At 39.7% G+C, this 19165-nt stretch overlaps 1 protein-coding gene across 3 annotated transcripts in view; it reads right to left on the reverse strand.

Moving 5' to 3' along the window:
* CPPED1 (calcineurin like phosphoesterase domain containing 1) overlaps nucleotides 1-19165 on the reverse strand; it is a 54290-nt gene that overhangs the window by 17076 nt on the left and 18049 nt on the right. For all 3 annotated transcript variants that reach the window (XM_054643658.2, XM_077187120.1, XM_054643657.2), the window contains exon 2: nucleotides 10571-10789. In XM_054643658.2, coding sequence (XP_054499633.2) covers nucleotides 10571-10724 — 154 coding nt within the window. In that variant the 5' untranslated portion in view covers nucleotides 10725-10789. The remainder of the gene's footprint in view (nucleotides 1-10570; nucleotides 10790-19165) is intronic.

Below are 19165 nucleotides of genomic sequence, written 5' to 3' on the forward strand. Positions count from 1 at the left end.
CAGTTTGAAGAAGATAAAAAAGAAAAAAACCAAGTTTTATGCCAGCAACACTCTTGAAAGGCCCTGATGTGACAACTGCAATCTGTTTAACATTTAACCCAAGAGACTGCATACATTGCAGACAAAAATACTATAGGAAACATCAAATAGAAATAGTACCTACATTTGATAAAAGCAAAATAGAAAATGTCAAAACACCAGCTATGAAAACAAGATTTAGAAAAGCACTGGGCCTATTCCTTCTGTAATTTATGACAATACCAGAATACTCTGACATCAAAAGACAACTAATTATTGATGAAAGCAATTACATGATTGTTAAAAAACAACAACAGATAGATTTGTATTTTCCTGGGCCTTACAGTGCATCAAAATTGCTTCAATCAAAGAGTCTAACTATTTTGAGTCTTGAGACATTTGTCCTGTTTTGTGTGTTTTCATAACTGCCTACAGTTGCCCTACTCCTCCATGTAAAGGACCTCCCCTAGCACTATTCCCTAAATTTCTAGGGAGGAAGGGCTCCAAGGCTATACTCAAACACTCCCTGGAGGAAATGTAACTGTTACCTCCATCTCTGTGGGAAAGAGCCTCCTCCTGTCAGACTAGGACTGCCTTTCATCTCTGCCCTTGCCTTGGATACCTGGCTGTTGGCTCCAGACTAAAAGGGCTACAAGGGAGATCCTACACTGTCCCTGACTGCTGACCCCTCCCCAGGGACAGCCCCACTGGTGCCACTGTCACTTGGAAGACATCACAGGTCCAAACCCAATGGTATCATCAACACCACACTGTACCTGCCAGGCTCCTTCTGCAGCTACATCTGATTGCTTTGCATTAACATAGAAATCTGAGCTCCAGTCTTGCCATTTTTCAAAGCACCAACCCACAGCATCTCTTCAGAGCACTGATGCAAATGGAGCTTCCCCACCCCAGAGCTCTGACACTGTTCCCCACTGTGCTGCCTCCTTTCCTGCCCTTCCCCATCCCATCAATAGGGGCGACTCCTCCTGACTGCCAGGGCCAGGCTCCTCCCTCTGCTCATCTCTTTACAATTGCTCATCCCATGAAAGTGATTCTCTCGTGGGCCCTGAGTGGAATGAAACACTTTGGTCTCCACGTTCTCTTTTGTCCTGGGAGGCTACAAAAATGTGATAATGGACAGGGCACAGCATAGCAAGGAAACCTCCCTGGCACCCAGATCAGTCTTACCAGTGCTCTTCATTGTTTCTTGCTTTAAAATTAAAAACTTCCCCTCTGGTGTCTGCTGTAATGAACTAATGCAACACACCGTGTCATTCCAAATTACTACGTGCAGGAATAAGCTGATCCATTTTAATAAACCCATTATGGTCATGTTCTGAAATAGGTTTTTTTGCTTTAGTCTGTGCTGTAATAGCTAAAATGTCTCCTCTTTCTTCTTTAGACATATATATTTCTAATCTTCAAATAGCCTGAAGACAATTTTATGATGAACAAAAAATTATACAGTTAAAAATAATGTAAATATTACTATATTCACTCCTGAACAAACTGATTGACTACTCAGTCTAACTTACAAAGAACCTCATTTCATTAGTTCCAGTGAAAAGCAGAATCTGGAATACTCATTTGTCTACAGCTGTGACTTTTTCAGTACATTCGAAACAAGTAATAATCTGTTCTGAGGTTCAAAAAATGATCACACAAAAATTTTCCTACATGAAAATATAAATTAATTTTATTACATAACTTTCAGCATTAAAACAAAAGGAAATGTTAACTCTAGTTTAAGCTAATAATGAACAATTATTACATTAAAGCAATTACAAAATCCCCAAGGAACAAGGAAGCCTATTAGGGGATCAACTGCTCCTGGTTTCAGTGCATGACATTAAATATAATGACTGCAAACTGACATTTTTCTGAGTGCCAGGCACACAGGTGCCCACAGAACAACCTAATTCATGGCATTTACTGCTCCATGCTCTGCTGTGAAAATAAGTATTATCCTTCACTTAAGCTCAACTCTGCTCTTATCCTTGCTCATCTCCCAGCAACACAGAGCTGTCACAGCAAGCACAGGCCACCACTGCCTTTGGGTCTGTGCTTCTGAAATCATCACAAACAGAAAAAAAACCCTCTATGCTACACTACCAAAACCAAACTTAATTTAAAAAACTCCATAAAAAGATCCAGTACTTGTACTAGATTTTTAGTACTGTCTCTAGTACTTGTATCATAAATGTAAGATCTGAGAAAATTGTGTAGCTAATTACATCTCCAAGATTTTAATATTCAGAGATATCGATCTGCTAATCAGATTTCTAAATTCAACTGTAGACTAGACTTGAGAACATGGTCTAAAATACAAATAAATGTATACCTGCTGAAGATTAAACATCTTCTGACAGCCCAGTGGTTTCTCTGCAATATGAGCCTGTTGGACTTGTGTGGAGATCTCTGATGCTTCCCTACTCTGGGGTGATTAGAGCAAATTTAATTTCACAGTAAGCTGTTTGAGGCTTTGAACGCTCCATTAGGTTTTACTAGAATCAGATAATTACTACAAAATGTTTATTTATGCAACCACAGTGGCATTTCTTTAAACCATTATTATTAGATATTTAACAACTAATGTGCTGCTTACCCAAATTCTTAGCCATTATTAATCAACATTGGTGTAAGAGTTTGGAGAAGAAAATAGCCAAGAATCATTTTGGTTTGGGTTCCATCCTACCAAGCATATCAGAGTTAGGTTACAACAGCAGAAGAAACAGATGCAGTGAGTTTAGTTAGATTATACCACCTTGTGGTCAGGAAACTAGGTCACACCTAAACACTGCCCTATTGATCAGGCAGTAACATATTAATAGAAATGTTACCTTGCACTCAAACAAATACAACCTTTACCTATACCCTGACTCAGTATAAACATTTGAAAGCCTCTGCTTCTGCCTTGCACCTAAAAAGTCATCTGTGCCTTTTCTACTTCATGCTCTATTACAATTCTCCACTGACAAAGATTCAGGAATTGGGATGTAGCTGACAATTCTGCTGAAACTGCAAGTGACACTGGAATACAGCTGCCTCCTCCCCAGCTGTGCCACGCTGCTGGGAGCTAAAAAAATACACAAACTTGCTTTTGTTAGTGAACCAAGCAGACAGTTCAAATAGCAAAAAAGGTAAATATAGTAAAGGTGAAATGCTTACAGCCATTTTTAAAGGTGGAGCCTATTTTAAGACACTATTTTTTGACCTGCTCATATGCCTTTTATATGGACAAATCAAACATCAGCATTCATGCTCTTGCCTTCTAGATGAGAAAGGGATTTTTTTGAGAATTACTCTATTTTTAGTTAAAATTAAAACTTGACAAAATATCTCCTTATATACATGCCTCACTTCAGGGCTAGCAGTGCAGCCTAATTTTATCTGGCCAAATTTTACAAATAAATTAATGATCCTTTGTTTTAGCAAAATTGGTTATTTAATGGTAGTTTAAAAGCAGTATTAAAAGCAGTTCACAGGTTTTTTTCCTTTGTGGAATGTCTTACCAAATCACTGTATATAGCATTAAGGACTTGAATTGGACCTGACATTTCTCTGTAATTTATTCAGTTCACAAATGTATAAATGGCAGCTTGTGTATTTGCATGCAGATTTCAGCAGTACACTCCTCTCTCATGCTGTGTGCAAAACCCACCAGCAGCAGATCTCCAGCTCCCAACTCCTCGTCCCTGCAGTGGGACCAGGCCAGCACGAGTGCAGCACCTGCCTGGCCAAGGACAGCCCAGCTGCTGCAAAGCAGCTGCAAATGCACAGCTCTGCACAGCAAAGGCCTGGGCAATATTCCTAACAAGGAAGAACACACATGGCCAAATGACTGTGGACTTTATCAAGTGTGATAAAACTGAAAATTTCCTCAGTGCTCCTTTTTAGTGGATCCTGGACCAAAAGACAGGTAAGACTTCCTGGGACCTACCAACTTCAGCTCTTACACAAACTAAGTATTCACTGACCTTTCCTGACCACCCCAATATGGTTTTTCAACTAAGAGAATTCAGAACATTCACAAATAGATTTTAAACAATAATGCTTTGACTAAGAACATTTGCTATGGTGTGTGCTTTCCCCAGTCTAGAAAATCAGCAAATTAAAGAGGTTTTTTAGAGTTACCCTGTAAGGTGCTTGTAATTATTTGTTGCAGCCTGTGTCTCAAGATTTATTGTCTATAAAAATTACATTTTTTGGAAGGAGTCAAGCTAAGGCACTCCACATTTGACAGAGAGAGACAAATATTTTGGACCATGGCAGCTGCACATCCAATTTGGGCATGGGAAAGAAGCTCAAGCTAATGCAGTTGTGATTCTCCCAGGAGAGAGAATGCCTTCAAATGCTACAGTGATTATAAACAGAAATGAAGCCATACCACTGTCTGGCCACCAGAACCATCAGTTCTGATGTTCCTCAGCTCTGCAGCTTGTCTATTCTGAATGTAAATAACTTCACTCTCCTCTGTGGACGTGTCACAGCTCATAAGAGGGACTAATTGTATAAAAGCCAGTATGCCCATCTCATCTCATATTCTGATAATCAAATTGTCAAGCAGGAGTCAAATGGAGAAGTACTGATTTGAAAAACTGTCACTTACTTGCTGTCTAAATATGAACTCAGAATCCAAACATTTGGCACCTGTTTTTAAAATCTTGTTGCGCATCGCCTGTTTTATTATACGAAGAAACACTGCATGGGAGAGAGGATAGGGTATATAATTTTGAGGAGACATGCAGTTTCACTTTTCACATAAAGAACATACTGTTGCCCAAAATTGTAATTAGCTGAACTGAGCTGATGTGCCTTATTGAGGCTTTATGGAGGAGTTAAGAGCGTTAGTGGAACGTGCGAATTCCTGGGGGAAAACGCAAACCAGTGATGCACACACAGAGCCCAGCCTGCAGGCAGGGGGAGCTGGCTGGCACCAGAGAATGTCCCACAAGAGCTGGGGCCCCTGGAAGCAGGAGCAGGACAGCCGCACATCCTGGCTGGAGGCAGGGGCTCGATGCTTGAAGGACAGAGAGCAGGAGACAGACAGAGCAAGGACACTGGGCAGGGAGAGCACCTGCATCTCCCGCAGTCCCACAGGGATTCTGACACTGACAATTCTCTCCCAAATTCATGACTGCTTTTTGCAGGACGCCAGTCATGGAAGGTAAGTCTGTACCTTTCACAGCACAAGCTGCTGCAGCTCTGGGGCCTTGCCTGGCTGTTTTTCCCCCATTACACAAAGTAATCTTCTGGCAGCTTTCAAGGCTGCAGTGCCTCAGTGACCACATCAGCAATGAGCTGTGTCTAGTGGGGGAACCTCTGTTTTCAGCTTGGCTATTGTCAGGGCCTTTTCTGTCAGCTCCTGTTTAAACTACTCACAGTAACAACACATGCCCGGGCTCACAGACTGAAACACACATTAGATGGCTCAGAAAAACATGAAAATATGTAACAGACACAGTCCTGGAAGCTCTTACAATCCAAGTATGGCCTAACAAAGAGAGTGAGAGATACAGACAGCAAGCACACCAAGAGGCAATAAGAAAACATTATTAGATATGACTGCAGCTCTGTAAAGCTGATTGAAACAATCAGATGTTGTAGCTTGTTCAACTTAAAAGATATACATTTATAAAAGCACAAATGGTGAAACGCGTTCTAAATAATGATTTGAAAACCCTTAATTAAACAATTTAATAATATGAAACAAAGGTATCAAAAAAATAGAAAAATGTCACTACTTGGGCTTAATTGACAGAAAAGGCTGATGTGAGATTACAGCACTGCATGACCTGGGTAGGGAATGTGTATATTAGAGATTATTATACCTTCACATGAACTAAAATAATTAGTACAAGTGTTCACAGTGTATTTCAAGTGCTGTAATAGTAAATTCCTGTGATTTTGATTTCTTGTAATTAACATATACACACAAATGAATTTAAAACTGCAAGCATAAACATTACTTGCTCACTGATCCATTATCACACTGCTAACAGATCAAGCTTAATCAAGTTCTATCAGGTTTTTTGTGATTATACACATTATTAGACAAGTCTCGTTTCATTTAGTCTCTAAACAGCTACATTTTATTACAGTCAGAGCTAAGGAAGTTTGAAAGAGACTTGTTGTCTTGTTCTTTTACCCCTGTAGCCAGAACAATTAATGAAAAAAAAATAAACACCTGGACTAAATACATCACATAAATAACTTTCCTGGCTAGAACTATCAAGTTACTGATAGCAGTAGCATCATTTAAAAAATGCAGTCAAACAATTTTCTCTCAAGGAATTCGGCCATTTAAAAATAGTTGCTGGATTCTCAGCTTCACAGTCAGTGTTCCTCAGTGGCTTCAGCAGGGTGACCTTGGCTGCCAACAGCTGAATTCTCTGCTGCTGTAACAAAAGGTGCTGAAATGCTGATGCTGTTTCCTGGACACCAATCTACACTGGAGGTATGAGTGTAGGAGAAGGAAGCACGATGTTCATGTTAAACTGGAACAGGGAGGACAAGCAAGAAAGAAGTTGGGGGAGTTTGCCCCATGTTTGGAGGGTACTACTCTATGGAACAGACACCAGCCTGACTGAACTTGAGTCAGGACTGGGGAAGAGCTCAGCCACTAAAGGTGGGATTTTGCCACAGACAACACAAAAAGGACAAAAGAACGGATTAAGTCTCCTATGAGCAACTTGAAAAAGTCTCTAGATTGCCCTGGGACTTATGGGATACAAACATCCCTGACACCTGCTGACAGCAATCCAGGGGATCTGGAAGCCAGGAGGGAGTCTGGGACAATCCCTGGACACAGACAGGGCAACCAGGGCCCACTGTCCTGGTCTTACAAACACAGGAGTGCGGGGGGGTGTGTTCATCCTGGCAGCCTCCAAGGTGGAGTTCAAGATCCTGAGGGAAGCAGGAAAGGCAGAGAGCACATCTGGGGCCTCATGACAGCACACTGGCTTATTCAGGGATCAGCCACAGGAATGTGTGAGGCTGTTCTGAAAGCAAGAGTTTGAGAGGGTTGACAGTGTTCAAAGACAAGGTGCTATGAACACAAGAATGGTCCTTCTGGATACTCAGGGAAGGCAGAGGAAGAGAGAAAAACATAAGGAGAATGATCTGGTTAAATGAGGAACTCATGCCTGAGAACCAATGAAAAAAGGACATAAAAGGGAGTTGGAACCAAAGACACACTTGAAAGGAAGAATACTGAAAAAGTACCCTGGTATGCAGGGCTGCTGACAGGGAAAGTGCTCTGAGGGCTGCAACTAGCAGAAGGCAGCAAAAGCTTCTACTGCTACTTTAGCAATAAAACAATAAAGAAAATACAGCTCACTGCTGTGTGAGGCAGTGACAAGCAGCAGGTGCTCAGAGCTTCCCTTGCCTCCCTGCACTGAAACATTCTCCCAGAGCTAATGGAGCACAGGAAACACTAGGGATGGAACCAGAGTCTCCTCAAAGCTTCAACCCAGGCCATCCCACAGGACTGATGGGATGTATCCAAGAGAGCTGGCTGATGTCATTGTGAGGCACTGCTCTATAATCATCAAAGGGCTGTGGAGCTGGGATGCTGCAGTCTGGATGAGTGGAGAACAAGATGGGTGAGGAATTGGCTGCTGGACTGCTGGGCTCCAGGTGTATTGGTAAAGGAACAATATGGGAAGTTTTCATAAAACCAAACAGAAGGATCCAACTTGACATGAGAACAGTAACATTTTTAGAAATCAATTTCCAGAGTTTTAGAAAAATACAGTCAAATAAACACATAATCTGATCAACAATATTTTACAGATTACCATTTTTGTCATATTATATTATATTATACTTAATGCACACAAATGCCTTCAGAAGGAAGTCCTTCATTGTCATGGTATATCCAAGTGTAAGCATAGAGTTCATAGAAATTATATTCAGTGAGACAGTAGCACTATAAGATAACACTTAAAATTCTTGATGTGATTGTACCACAATATTAGTGTTACCAAGAATAGATATCCTATTCTGATTATGTAATCAAGAAAAACTTCTGGAAATAATATTCAGAGTACAAACTACTTTTAATCAGCAGCTAAATACCAAGATATGATTACTTCGTTGCTCTAATGACATCTGTAATGGATTCCAAGTGCTGTGCCTGATTGCTTCCCAGCTGATCAGGATTCTGTTCATCACTTCTAGCTGCTGGAATTCTGAGATTTCTTGGAGTTCCTCTGCAAAAGGGTTCAATACTGGTTCAGCTAAATGGCTACAGTGCATGCTTTAAAACAGTCCATCAAAAACTTTACCCTTAGTACTCCATGATAAAATATTTTAAGAGAAGAGAGGAAGATCTGCATTGCTCACTCACTTTTTACCAACAGGAATTGATTAAAAAGCTGTATAATCTCCCTGTCCTTTTAGGCAACTAGTCCAAGACTGCTGATGCACAGATATCTGCACCATAGAGCAAGCCACTGTTATCTCTGTCATCAGTTTAGACAGAAAGACAAAGGGCTGTAAAATTGTCCTTTTATGTACAACTTACTGGTTAAATTGTACTTTTATGTTTATCAACACATAGCAGAGCAAGCCATTTGTATAAACACAAAGGCAATAATGAAGTAATTGTTCCAGCTGAATATTCTACAATTCCTTTTAATAGTGCATTTCCTTAACCACTTTATATAACTACATGATAACACAGGCTTGAAAACTATTAACATAATTTCAATCACCAATAAATTATTAGAGAAGTTAAAATATGGTGGCTCAAGTGAGGTAATCATAGAATCATTGAATCATTTAGCCTGGAAAAGACCCTTAAGTTTACTGAGTAATGAACTGCTCGTTCTTGCAATTTCTTGGAAATTGCATGAGGCAGCTTCAAATATTTATACAAGGCACAGCACATCCATCACACAATGGAGGTGATCTCACCAGTACAATCCACTCTGTTTCTTTCACATGTCTATTAGCAAAATGAATAATGCTGATGTTTTGCAAAGCCCTGACAGGTTTGTATTTAAAACATGACCAAGTCTGAGACATACACTGGCAAAAGGGACAATAATGACGACAGAGAACCATTGCTAGAAAAACAAAACCCAACCAAATACCAGAAGTACCACACACAAGACTTACTGTATCCAGCCACTCAGTGCCCAGTGGGAGTCAGGAGATCGCTGGCTCTCTAGTTCACACTTAAACTCTACCAACAGAGAAGCCTTAGCATAATGTTGTTTGAAGTTAAGAGGACAAAAGTACTCAGAACCTTGCACTGTTTCATGAGTATTTGAGAAATATCCAGGTAAACAGAAACCAACTTAGCCTCCTGGATTTTCTAAATTTTTAGAGTGAAAGATCCCTTAAACAGGATGTATAACACTTATTATTTGTCCTGACTTTTCTTTCAAGAGATACTGAAACCAAAATATTTGGAACACCTACACAACTTAGAGGTCCTAATCAAAACATTTATTAAAACTCTGCTATAGGAAGATGATTCCAAAATTAATGGACGCATGTGAGCCAATAAAACTGCATCATGGCATACTTTATGGTCAAGCTACTGAGGTGTTACACAGTAGATTCAATCAAGCTCAAATCTGTTGTTTTTTACACTTTCCCACTCTTTCAGCAAAACTGTGTTCCGATCAAAAGAAAGCCTACAAATACTGTCAATCAATTTGACAGCTAAAGTCTTAAAATTATCACTGTGGGACACTGAAGGAATTAGTGAAAGGTCTCCAACGTGCTGGAAGCCCTGCAGTGTGAGCAGGGGCTGGGAAGCAGCTCCTCAGGTGCAGGTGGAGTGTGAAGCAGAGTGGAGCACAAGGCACAGGATGTTTGCAGCTCCCTGGGTGCATTGTGGTGCTGGCAGTGACAGAGCCAGGGCTGTCTGCAGCTCTGCTGCTTATCAGGGCTAACAAATGTGGGACACCATGCTCAGTTCTGCTTTCCAGACCACTTCTCAGCAGGTAACACCACGTCTAATTCCACTTCCCAGAAAAGTACTTCTCTTTCTTGTAACTCACCTTTCTGGATGGTTTTTTGTTCTTCCTCTCAGGGCACAAAAAAACACACTGAGCTCAGAGTCCCACAACCACAGGACAGAGTTGCTAGAGCTCAAACTCACTGACCTTTAGCATTTTAAGAACTTAAATATTTGAATCTATTAAGCACTAGAAATCTATAGAATTCTCTGAGCCTTACTCACTTTAGGTACCCAAAAAGCCATATCTAGTTTTTGCTATTTTCTTGGCATTAGTTTTCCCCAGTGGCTAGAGCCCCTCTTTGTCATCTCAAAGCAAGCAATTAATAAATGAATGTACAGATGTACAGCTGTAAGATGAATGCTACACAGAGTCAGATGAAAAAATCAGAATAATATCTCAAGAATCAGCTACAAATCACAGCTTTTTTTCCCCCAAAATACCAAAACAGGAACTAATACTAATGATACTTATGAAAGACTATTTTGAAGTCAAGTAAATTAGCCTTATTGCCAATCTGAAATATAAAAAAAAATGGAGTTATTATCTCCATTCTGCACTTTTAATTGCCTTACCTGGCATTCCATGGACAAGGTCTCCACACAGCACAAAGAACTTGGGTTTAGGGTTTAGTTTGTTAACGGCCTGCACTGCTTGCTCTGCTAATTTTATTTCTTCTCCCCATTCATCATCTCCATTATTAGTGTCTCCATGTGTCCAAGCTTTCATCAGTCCAAACTGAGGATCTGCTCCTTGGATGAAGTAGAAGGGCCCCTTCCATTGGTACTCAGCATCTAAGAAGAAAAAAAAGGAAAAAAACCCAAACAGTAGAGAGACTTAGAGAATGAAAGCTTCCAAGCATCATTAAATTGATTGTTCTTCACCTCAGTAGGTTGACACTGCTTTAATGCATGTACAGAATTCTGTACCCATTCATACAGGACAAATATAAAGGCAGAAGTACAAAACTTTCCTCTAATGTATAGTTGTAATAAATGAAAGCATATTAATCTAATTACACCACATAGTAATTACAGACTGATTAGAGGAGAAGTATGTGAAGAATTCTGCAAGTAGTGCTGGAAATTACAAGACTACAACACAGCACAAGTGAGTAACATTAGATTTCACTTGACTCTTTTAAGATTCCAATTATTGCTTCTTTAATTAACAAGTTAAAACATACACAAGTTTCACATTTTATGGTTCCAGTAGACTTTTTCTTAAATTATTAAGGAGTGAGATGCTTTTTTGTTCTCATAGTTTTAGAGAAAAGTTGGATGTAGCACATTCTTTGGAGTCAGAACTGAAGCCACTCAACAGGTCCAAGGTCAGCAAACACTACACCCAGCAACATCAGAATCATCAGCAACAATGAAAATTCAAACTTACTGCTGCCACAATTGTTCCCAAGACCTATGACAGGAAGGTGAGAACTCAGAAACAAATTTCCATTGATAGAGTCAGTGTAGGCAGAGGGTAGAATCTGTACTGGTACCATTTTTTGTATACTTCTTTCTCCAGTATTGTAATACCAAGTACAACAAAGAAAGGGTGACATATAGGACTACAAGCCCATTTGGAAGAAAAAAATCTCAACATTGGGCAAATAAAACAAGAGTTGGTTACAAATTTAAAACAAAAATGGGCAGCCTGTTTCCTACACTTATATCTCAAGCTGGAATTGAAGTACAAACACAAATACACTGTGGTTTCTCCAGCTGTCTATATGCATTCATTTGCAACCTGAATATTTTAGTTTTGACAGCTCTATTTGGCTTAATACATTTACTGTTATTGGAGGTTTTTAAACAGCATTTAAACTGTTAAAAACTCACAGACTACATCCATCTACAGTTGAATCTAAAAAGAAAATATATAAATTATTTAAAATTAAAATATAATCTGTAAATATACTCTCATATCATGTCAGTCTGATCTGAAATCCATTTTGAGGCAAATGGTCTTCTGGTTTTGTAGTAACAGTAGAGAAGTTGCATGTTCAACACACGGATGTACTTTTGATTTTCTTCCACAAGCTCTAGAACTGAAGCTTCACACTTGGCAAGAAGGGAGTGAGTTTCTTCCAAGCAAGGTTAGAAAACTGAGTTCAGAATTCATCTCTTGCACCATGGATATGGATAGGCCAGAGTGAGGGATGAGGAATGCAGGCAACTCCCGGAAGCTGCTTGTGATTGTCATCTGTTGCTATGGCATCAGATCGGTTTTGCAAATGAAAGCTTCTGCACTTTAGTTAAAGTAACATTTCATTTCTAAACAAAATTATTTCTATACCAGCACTGACTTACTCTAAATAATAATAATGTTTTTTATAGACAGAAACTTCTAGCCACTCATTGGCTTTTAATTCTGAAATAAAATTTACTCAAGTTACACAACTGTTCAAGAAGTGAAATGATCTATCTATCTATGAGTTTGCAGTATAAGCCTTATGGAACCAGTTGAATGCCAAAAATAATGTACGTTTTTATTTTATGACTTGCATGGAAAAATACAGTTGCCATAAAAGCAGCTTACATGATAAAGGCAGTAAAGGCACTGTTTGTGCAGAGAAATCAAGTTACAGTTTTAATAAGTAGAAAGCGATAGGAAAAAAAAATCAGTTAAGAAAGCTTGCATCAGAAGCCCTTTATGACCTCTACAAAACGAAAATGAAAAAAAGGAATGTCTGGAACAGGAACTTGGTTTGAATTGGCACAATTTATTCATTAAATGGGGACAAAAGAACAAACCTTTGAACAATATGGCAGGTCTACTAATACCTGTCCCTTTTCCAGCAACCTGATAGACAGTACTGATAAATCAATGCTGAGCAAAATCTACTTGTTTTGTATTGTTTAATCTGAAGTCAGTATTTTTACCATAGCAGCCTAAGTAAAATATAACTACATTTATTTATTTTTACAGAGACTACTTAGAAAAAGAGCCAGCATTTGTTTATAGAGACTGTGTTTCAAGTATGGACAGACTGTGTTATGCTGTCAGAGCCCAGCAGTGGTGCTGGTGGCCACAGGCAGCACCTGGAGCAGCCCTGGCTGGGTGCACAGGCAGCAGGGCTGGCCCAGGTCCCAGGGAGCTTCAGACAGAACCCCTGAACACACCCAGGTCTGGCAAGCAGACAATGCACTGGCAGGGAGCAGGTGGGAAAGGCAGACTAGAGGTTATTCTAATATGTGTTTCAGGGATATTTTATTTTCCTGACTTATATTCATGCCAATACAGTAACTCTCTAGGTTTTAAGTACCTGAATGTTTCTAAGACTGTGCACAGATGCTCTGGTTTGAGTGGGTGAGTGATGGTCATGTGAGGCAAAGAGAGAGACTGATAAGATGAATTTCAAAAAGAGAAGTTCAGTACACAGACAGAATCAAGAAATGGCAGAAGAAAGGAGAAACAGAAGATGCAGGGGTGGAGGTGGTGAAGAGTGGGGAGAAAAGGAAGAAGATAGGAGGTGAAAAAAGAAAGGAACTGAAAATGATGCAAAGGTATGTGCTATATTCTCCTGTAGGAAAGAAAAAGATAAAATGAAGAAAGTGAAGCAGGGATATCAGAAGAGAGCCAGGAATCAGGGCTACATAAATAACATCTACTTAAAATGTTAGTTTAGTTAACTGGTCTTAGTCAAATAATTCAGTCAACAGCAATTTCTGTGGTATTCAATAACTTATCACATGGTTACAAAAATAAAGTAAGGCTGAAAAACCTTTGTCATTTGATCACTCCAACAAAAACATTAAAACCAAGTAACCTTAGTACTTAAACCAAATTCCATTAGCTTATTACTTATCAATTGTTACTCACTTTTGTTTCCATGGAACAAAAGTATATGGGAACAAAATAATGGAAGGACATTGTTTAAACTTACAACTTAACTTTTTTCTTAAAATCAGGAATTTATGTAAGTACTATAACTATAAAACCAGAATATTATGATTAGAGTTGTATAAGTACACCACTGGTGTGAACTTGCACCTGGCACCAATCTTAAGCCTGTTCTGAATTCAGCACATCCAGGAGGTAACTCTTGAGGGCCCTCACTGGTCAGTCTTCAGAGCTGTTTCTGCAAGTTTTCCCTCATCTCTGCAAGCTGTGACACCAGTCCAGCTCAAGTTTCAAGTGTTGCTTCTAGTGCAATTTCACTCATTCTGCTGAAAAGCCCAGGACTAGGTCTGCATGAGTGCTCTTCCAACAAACCAATATGGTAAGAGGGTGGCAATGAGAAACAGCTGGGAAAAGCATCTTCCACTACCACAGATGGATCCAGGAGTCTTCTGCCTTACAGTGAAATGGTTTATCAGTGGACCCTGTTCAGATCATTATTCTGGACCCTCTTTTTCTCCCTCACCAGCTGCTTGTTCATGTCTTGATTCAGCTACCCCGAGAACAGGTACTGTGAGCCAGCAAATGAACTTTGTCTGCCCTGGAGTCAGGCCCCACAAGCCCCTCTTTGGGCCCTGTCTCTGGTCCTTGCACTGGATCTCAAGGACAGAGCTCAGGGGGATCATTCTGCTCCCATGCTGGGGGTCTGCCCAAGCCTGGCAGGGGAACTAACAAACACCACTGGGCACAAGAGCTGGGAGGCCAAAGCTGCTTTTGCAGCAAGCCTCTACTCATGATCCAGGTCCCAGCTGCTGCTTCTGAAGGTTTCAGTTAAATAATGTGTACAATGGCCATCATCCCTTCAAATGTAGCAAATGACCTCTGTGGGAATAACAGTAAAAGCATCCTTCTCACTAGGAGTTTGAATTTTCGAGCCTTTAGATGAGCGATGTAGCTGTATTAGATGAAGTGCATGCTAGGTAAAGCAATAGAAGATTAGGATTCAATTAATAATTTTTTCTGTCCTCTTGCTTCCATCAAAAAATTGAATGAAGCTTAGAATGCCTGGAAATTGGTTCTTCATCCCTACAGACATTGAAGCTGTTTGTGATTCTCAGAACTTACCATAAGAAAATACAAATGCAGAACAAAGCTGAGACTTCTCTGATAACTGAGGTACATATGGCTTCCATTTCTGAAGGACAAACAATGTCTGTGGAGCTGCTCTTACACACCAAGCAACAGAAAACTCCTATTTCAAATCAGTTTTGGTTCCAGACCTCCTTAAAAGCACAGCTGATGGCCACAGAAGAAGTCCAACTTCTGAACATGTTGTTATGCCTCAGTTTCAGTAGCTTCCTACTCTTATTCTGCTCCCATGAATGCCAAAGTACAGACAGAAGATCAATGCAATGTATTTTTAGTAGCATTGGCTGAAAAACAGTGTCAGCTTCTAATTTTATCTAAGGATTAGTTCTGTGAAGGACCAAAGAAGTCAGCAGCAGCTCAGCAAAGAAAACCTCAGCCATGTATTGTGATCACAGGCAAAAAGACACTTCAAGGACTTTAGGGGGGTTTCAGCCCAATCTCCCAGCTTCTAAAGGACAATAGCTAATCTCCTGCTGTGCCTTCATTTCCTCCCCTTTTGCTTTTCCTAGTTTCACATCTCTTTTCTCTCCCCATCTCCAAGGATTACCAACACATCTATTGAGATTGCTCACAAAAACCACTGGCCTCTGACAGGCACACAGGATTGTGCATCCTGGTGGGATTTCCAGCATTTCCCTGGTGGGATTTTTTATAAGTACATTGGTTGGGTTCAACAGTACATTGGTGTTCTTCTTCCTCTACACTCTGCAGAATTTAATGGAAACAAATCAGTTACAGAAAGTTACTCCTGTCCATAATCTCTCTTTAGACACTACTGTGTCAGAGCAGTTTGGACATGGACACATCTCCAGTGCCTGCTCAGTCCATCATGGGCACTAACAAATATGAAAATGGCCTCACTGCCATGTTGGGTTTGACAGGAGAATCGATACCTGAAAATCAGAGCACAGCAGACACAGGGACATGGTTCCCTGCCCTGAGTTGTCTCTGCCTACAAAAGTGTGCCTGTGATTCTTTTGCTGGGTAAAACTGAAAAGGAAGCACAACCTTGGTTTTCCAGAGAAGGTCTATGCAGGAAGAAAAATGGAATCTCTTAAGTGAAGTCAGAATGTATACATCACAGACAACACAAACAGCACCAATTTGTTTCCATTACTCTCAGTCCTGAAATAGCTTGAAACCAATAAAGGAATTGTGCTATATTTTTAATAATTCCTTGTTATATATTAACAATAATATACCAACAATATATATATTAAAATATTATCAATAGATGTGGCTTAGAAAACTCATTATTTTTGTATGCCTAAATACCAAAGATTTCAGTCTAAAGAGATGTGCAAGTCTTTCAGCTATTTTTTTCCATGTGTACCTGGAAGTCTACCAAAGATATGACTACTGAAGGTTCTGTTGAATGACCGAGGCAACCTGTCATGAATTATGCCATTATAAGTACCAGGGGAAAAAAACCCTTCAAAACAGGTATTAAAATACATTTTCAGAAAGAAAAAAAAAACTTTTCAAAGAGTAATTATTCTAGAAATTATGCACTACAAAAATACTGTCAGTAGAAACACTAAATGACAGAATATGGCTTCTCAAAAAAAGAGACAGTGCTACTGTTACCAAAAGACATACTTTTAAACTTCTTAGATAACTATCAAGGTAAGAAATGCCCTCTCAGACACAGTTTATTTGTACTGAGGGCTACAGAAGCTAAATTCTAGTCATGCCTTATGCCCACCCCCAAATTTAACATGTAAACTCATTACAAAAACTTTACAGCCCAGAACTGTAGGTGTGAAGGGGGGTGGCTTGCATAATGACAAGGTGAAGTCACAGAAAGTTTCTCAAAACCCACGTAAAAATTTCCCTAATCCATATGAGAGTTGGAGACAGTACTGGGAATGGAATATGCAAGCTGGGAAGCAGTTCTGATCAGTGCTCAAAAATATTACTGTTGAAGAGCTCTAGAACAGTAATCAAAATGTGCCAAGATCTAACACTCTTCTGAAAGCAAGAAATCAACTGCGGTTGTATTTAATTTCAAAGGAAGGCGAATTATATATAATTATGATGCTTTTAAAAAGTGCAAAAATCCTTGAAGGCAGCATGGAAACTATTCAAACACACTATCCCAGAGGCTCAGACCATATGCACAGCATTTACTAAGGACTTTAGAAAGACCAAAAAGAATCCAGACTGTCTAAACTACTTAAGTAACAGTGACAAGGAGGCTGGTAAGAGCAGGTCAATGTCCTTTGAAAAGCTGAAGCATTCAAATAAAAAAAAAAAACCAGGAAAGATTTTATACACTGAAAGGTTTGATACTGAAGTCCAAGAAGTCAAGCTAAAAAAAGTGAAGAACTGAAAACAGGATAAAACTGAGAACTAATAAAGCACTTTGTACAGGAATTAGGAGCAGGTAGTCTGCCATACAGTCACTAAGGTTAACAGACGTTCCAGACATGCAAGATGCACCCAAAAAGAAAGGCTGAAAAGAAGAAAAACCAAGTACATTTTTGTATCCACATGCATCCACTTGTGAAGATCTAATGTGATGGTTCCTCCTGAGAGACACATCAGGTGTGTTTCAAATCAAAATAGCAGTAAATGATTCAATGGGCACTAAAAAACCACTCAGACTGGGTGGCATCCATGGAACTCCTCAAAAGTGAAAACCACTGAACTTCTGGGGAGTTATCCTTAAACCTGCCCTTGCACCAAAGGAACAGGGAGGTGGCTACTATTACATCTACAGTTAAAGGGGTTCTGGTAAGAAGTGACTACAAAAGTGGCATCTGTACAGACAAGTGATGGAAGCACTAACCAAGACAGCAGCTCCTGTGTTTACTGATTCTTCAGAAAGAGTCATCAACAGCTTTACAGGGACAAGGGAGATCCACTTGATCCCATCTCCATGAGGATCTAATAGTTCCTCACCAAAGACTCTTAGGGAAGCCAAGCTGTCTGGAAATACAAAAGGAAGTCCTTGCATGCACAGAAAACTGGTAAGAAAAACAAAAGCGGACAAGACAGCCAGATGCCACCTGGATCTGTACTAGGACCTATATCCTGTTCAACAACACAAAACAATCTGTCACAGCAACTGAACAGCGAGGAAGTGGAATTTGCTAAAATTAAGCCATTTGACAGCATGAAAATCAGGCCTGGTTGTGAAGAGCTGAGGAGAGACTTCCTATGCAGTGAGTGTTCAGAAAAGGATGAACTTTGTGCAAAAAGGTGCAGCATAGTGCACATAGGGAAAACACCACCAACTTCATATGGTTTTTACCAAGTGCTACCAAGAATCACCTCAACATTCAAAAATGGCCGAAAATCAGAGATTGGAAAGGAATAGAGAACAGAGCAAAATGAAAATATGAGAAGTAAGTGAATAAACTTTGAGAATATGTACAAGATTGGTGAGAGAGGCATGAAAAGGAACACAAAATCACATGTGGAACTGAGACTGTGAGGTTGCAATACTGATTATTCGCCTGTTCCACATAAAGGTTGTGGAACCATCAACTAAAACTAGCAAAAGACAGGTTCAAACAGACACTTCTCAACCAGTTAAACTGACAGAACTATCACTTGTTTAGTTACTTGAAAAAAGTGTTCCACCACTTCCACAGAAATTCTTTGCACAGCATGCTACTGACATACTTGGGACCAAAGAAAAAACCAAAAAAACCCAAAAACCAAATAACTCCTTGACTTCTGGAGAGAAGTGGTGAAGACAGCACTTACCCAAACATATGGTCCTGTTTCTTCACTCAAGGACTAATAGAAGGAGTAGACAGCTGAAGCAAAATTTCACATGGGCATAAAAGAGACAATTTATTTCACAAAGTAAAGTCAAACCATACAAAGGTCTCTTGCCAATCAGGTAGGGTATTTAGACACTGTTTACTACTGTGCCTCATTGATTATATGGATAATTTCAATCCCTCACCTCAAGCTCCTCATGCACATGTCCCACATCAAGGGCAGAGGAGAGCAGGTTACAGGTACAACCTCCATGTTATGTAAAAGCAGACTGAACAATTTACCAGGAGGGAAGAGGGACATTGCAGAAATTGTAGGAGAAAAGGAAGGAAATTTAGTTCTCAATAGTGGCTTTCAAACTTTAAAAGGAAACAGTGTGCCAAGCCACAGGAGTGGCAGTAAATGTAGATACATGTTTAACAGGAGTGAAACCTTAAGATTGAGAAAAG

The sequence above is a fragment of the Agelaius phoeniceus genome, chromosome 16 (genome assembly GCF_051311805.1).
Source record: "Agelaius phoeniceus isolate bAgePho1 chromosome 16, bAgePho1.hap1, whole genome shotgun sequence".
NCBI classification, from domain to species: domain Eukaryota; kingdom Metazoa; phylum Chordata; class Aves; order Passeriformes; family Icteridae; genus Agelaius; species Agelaius phoeniceus.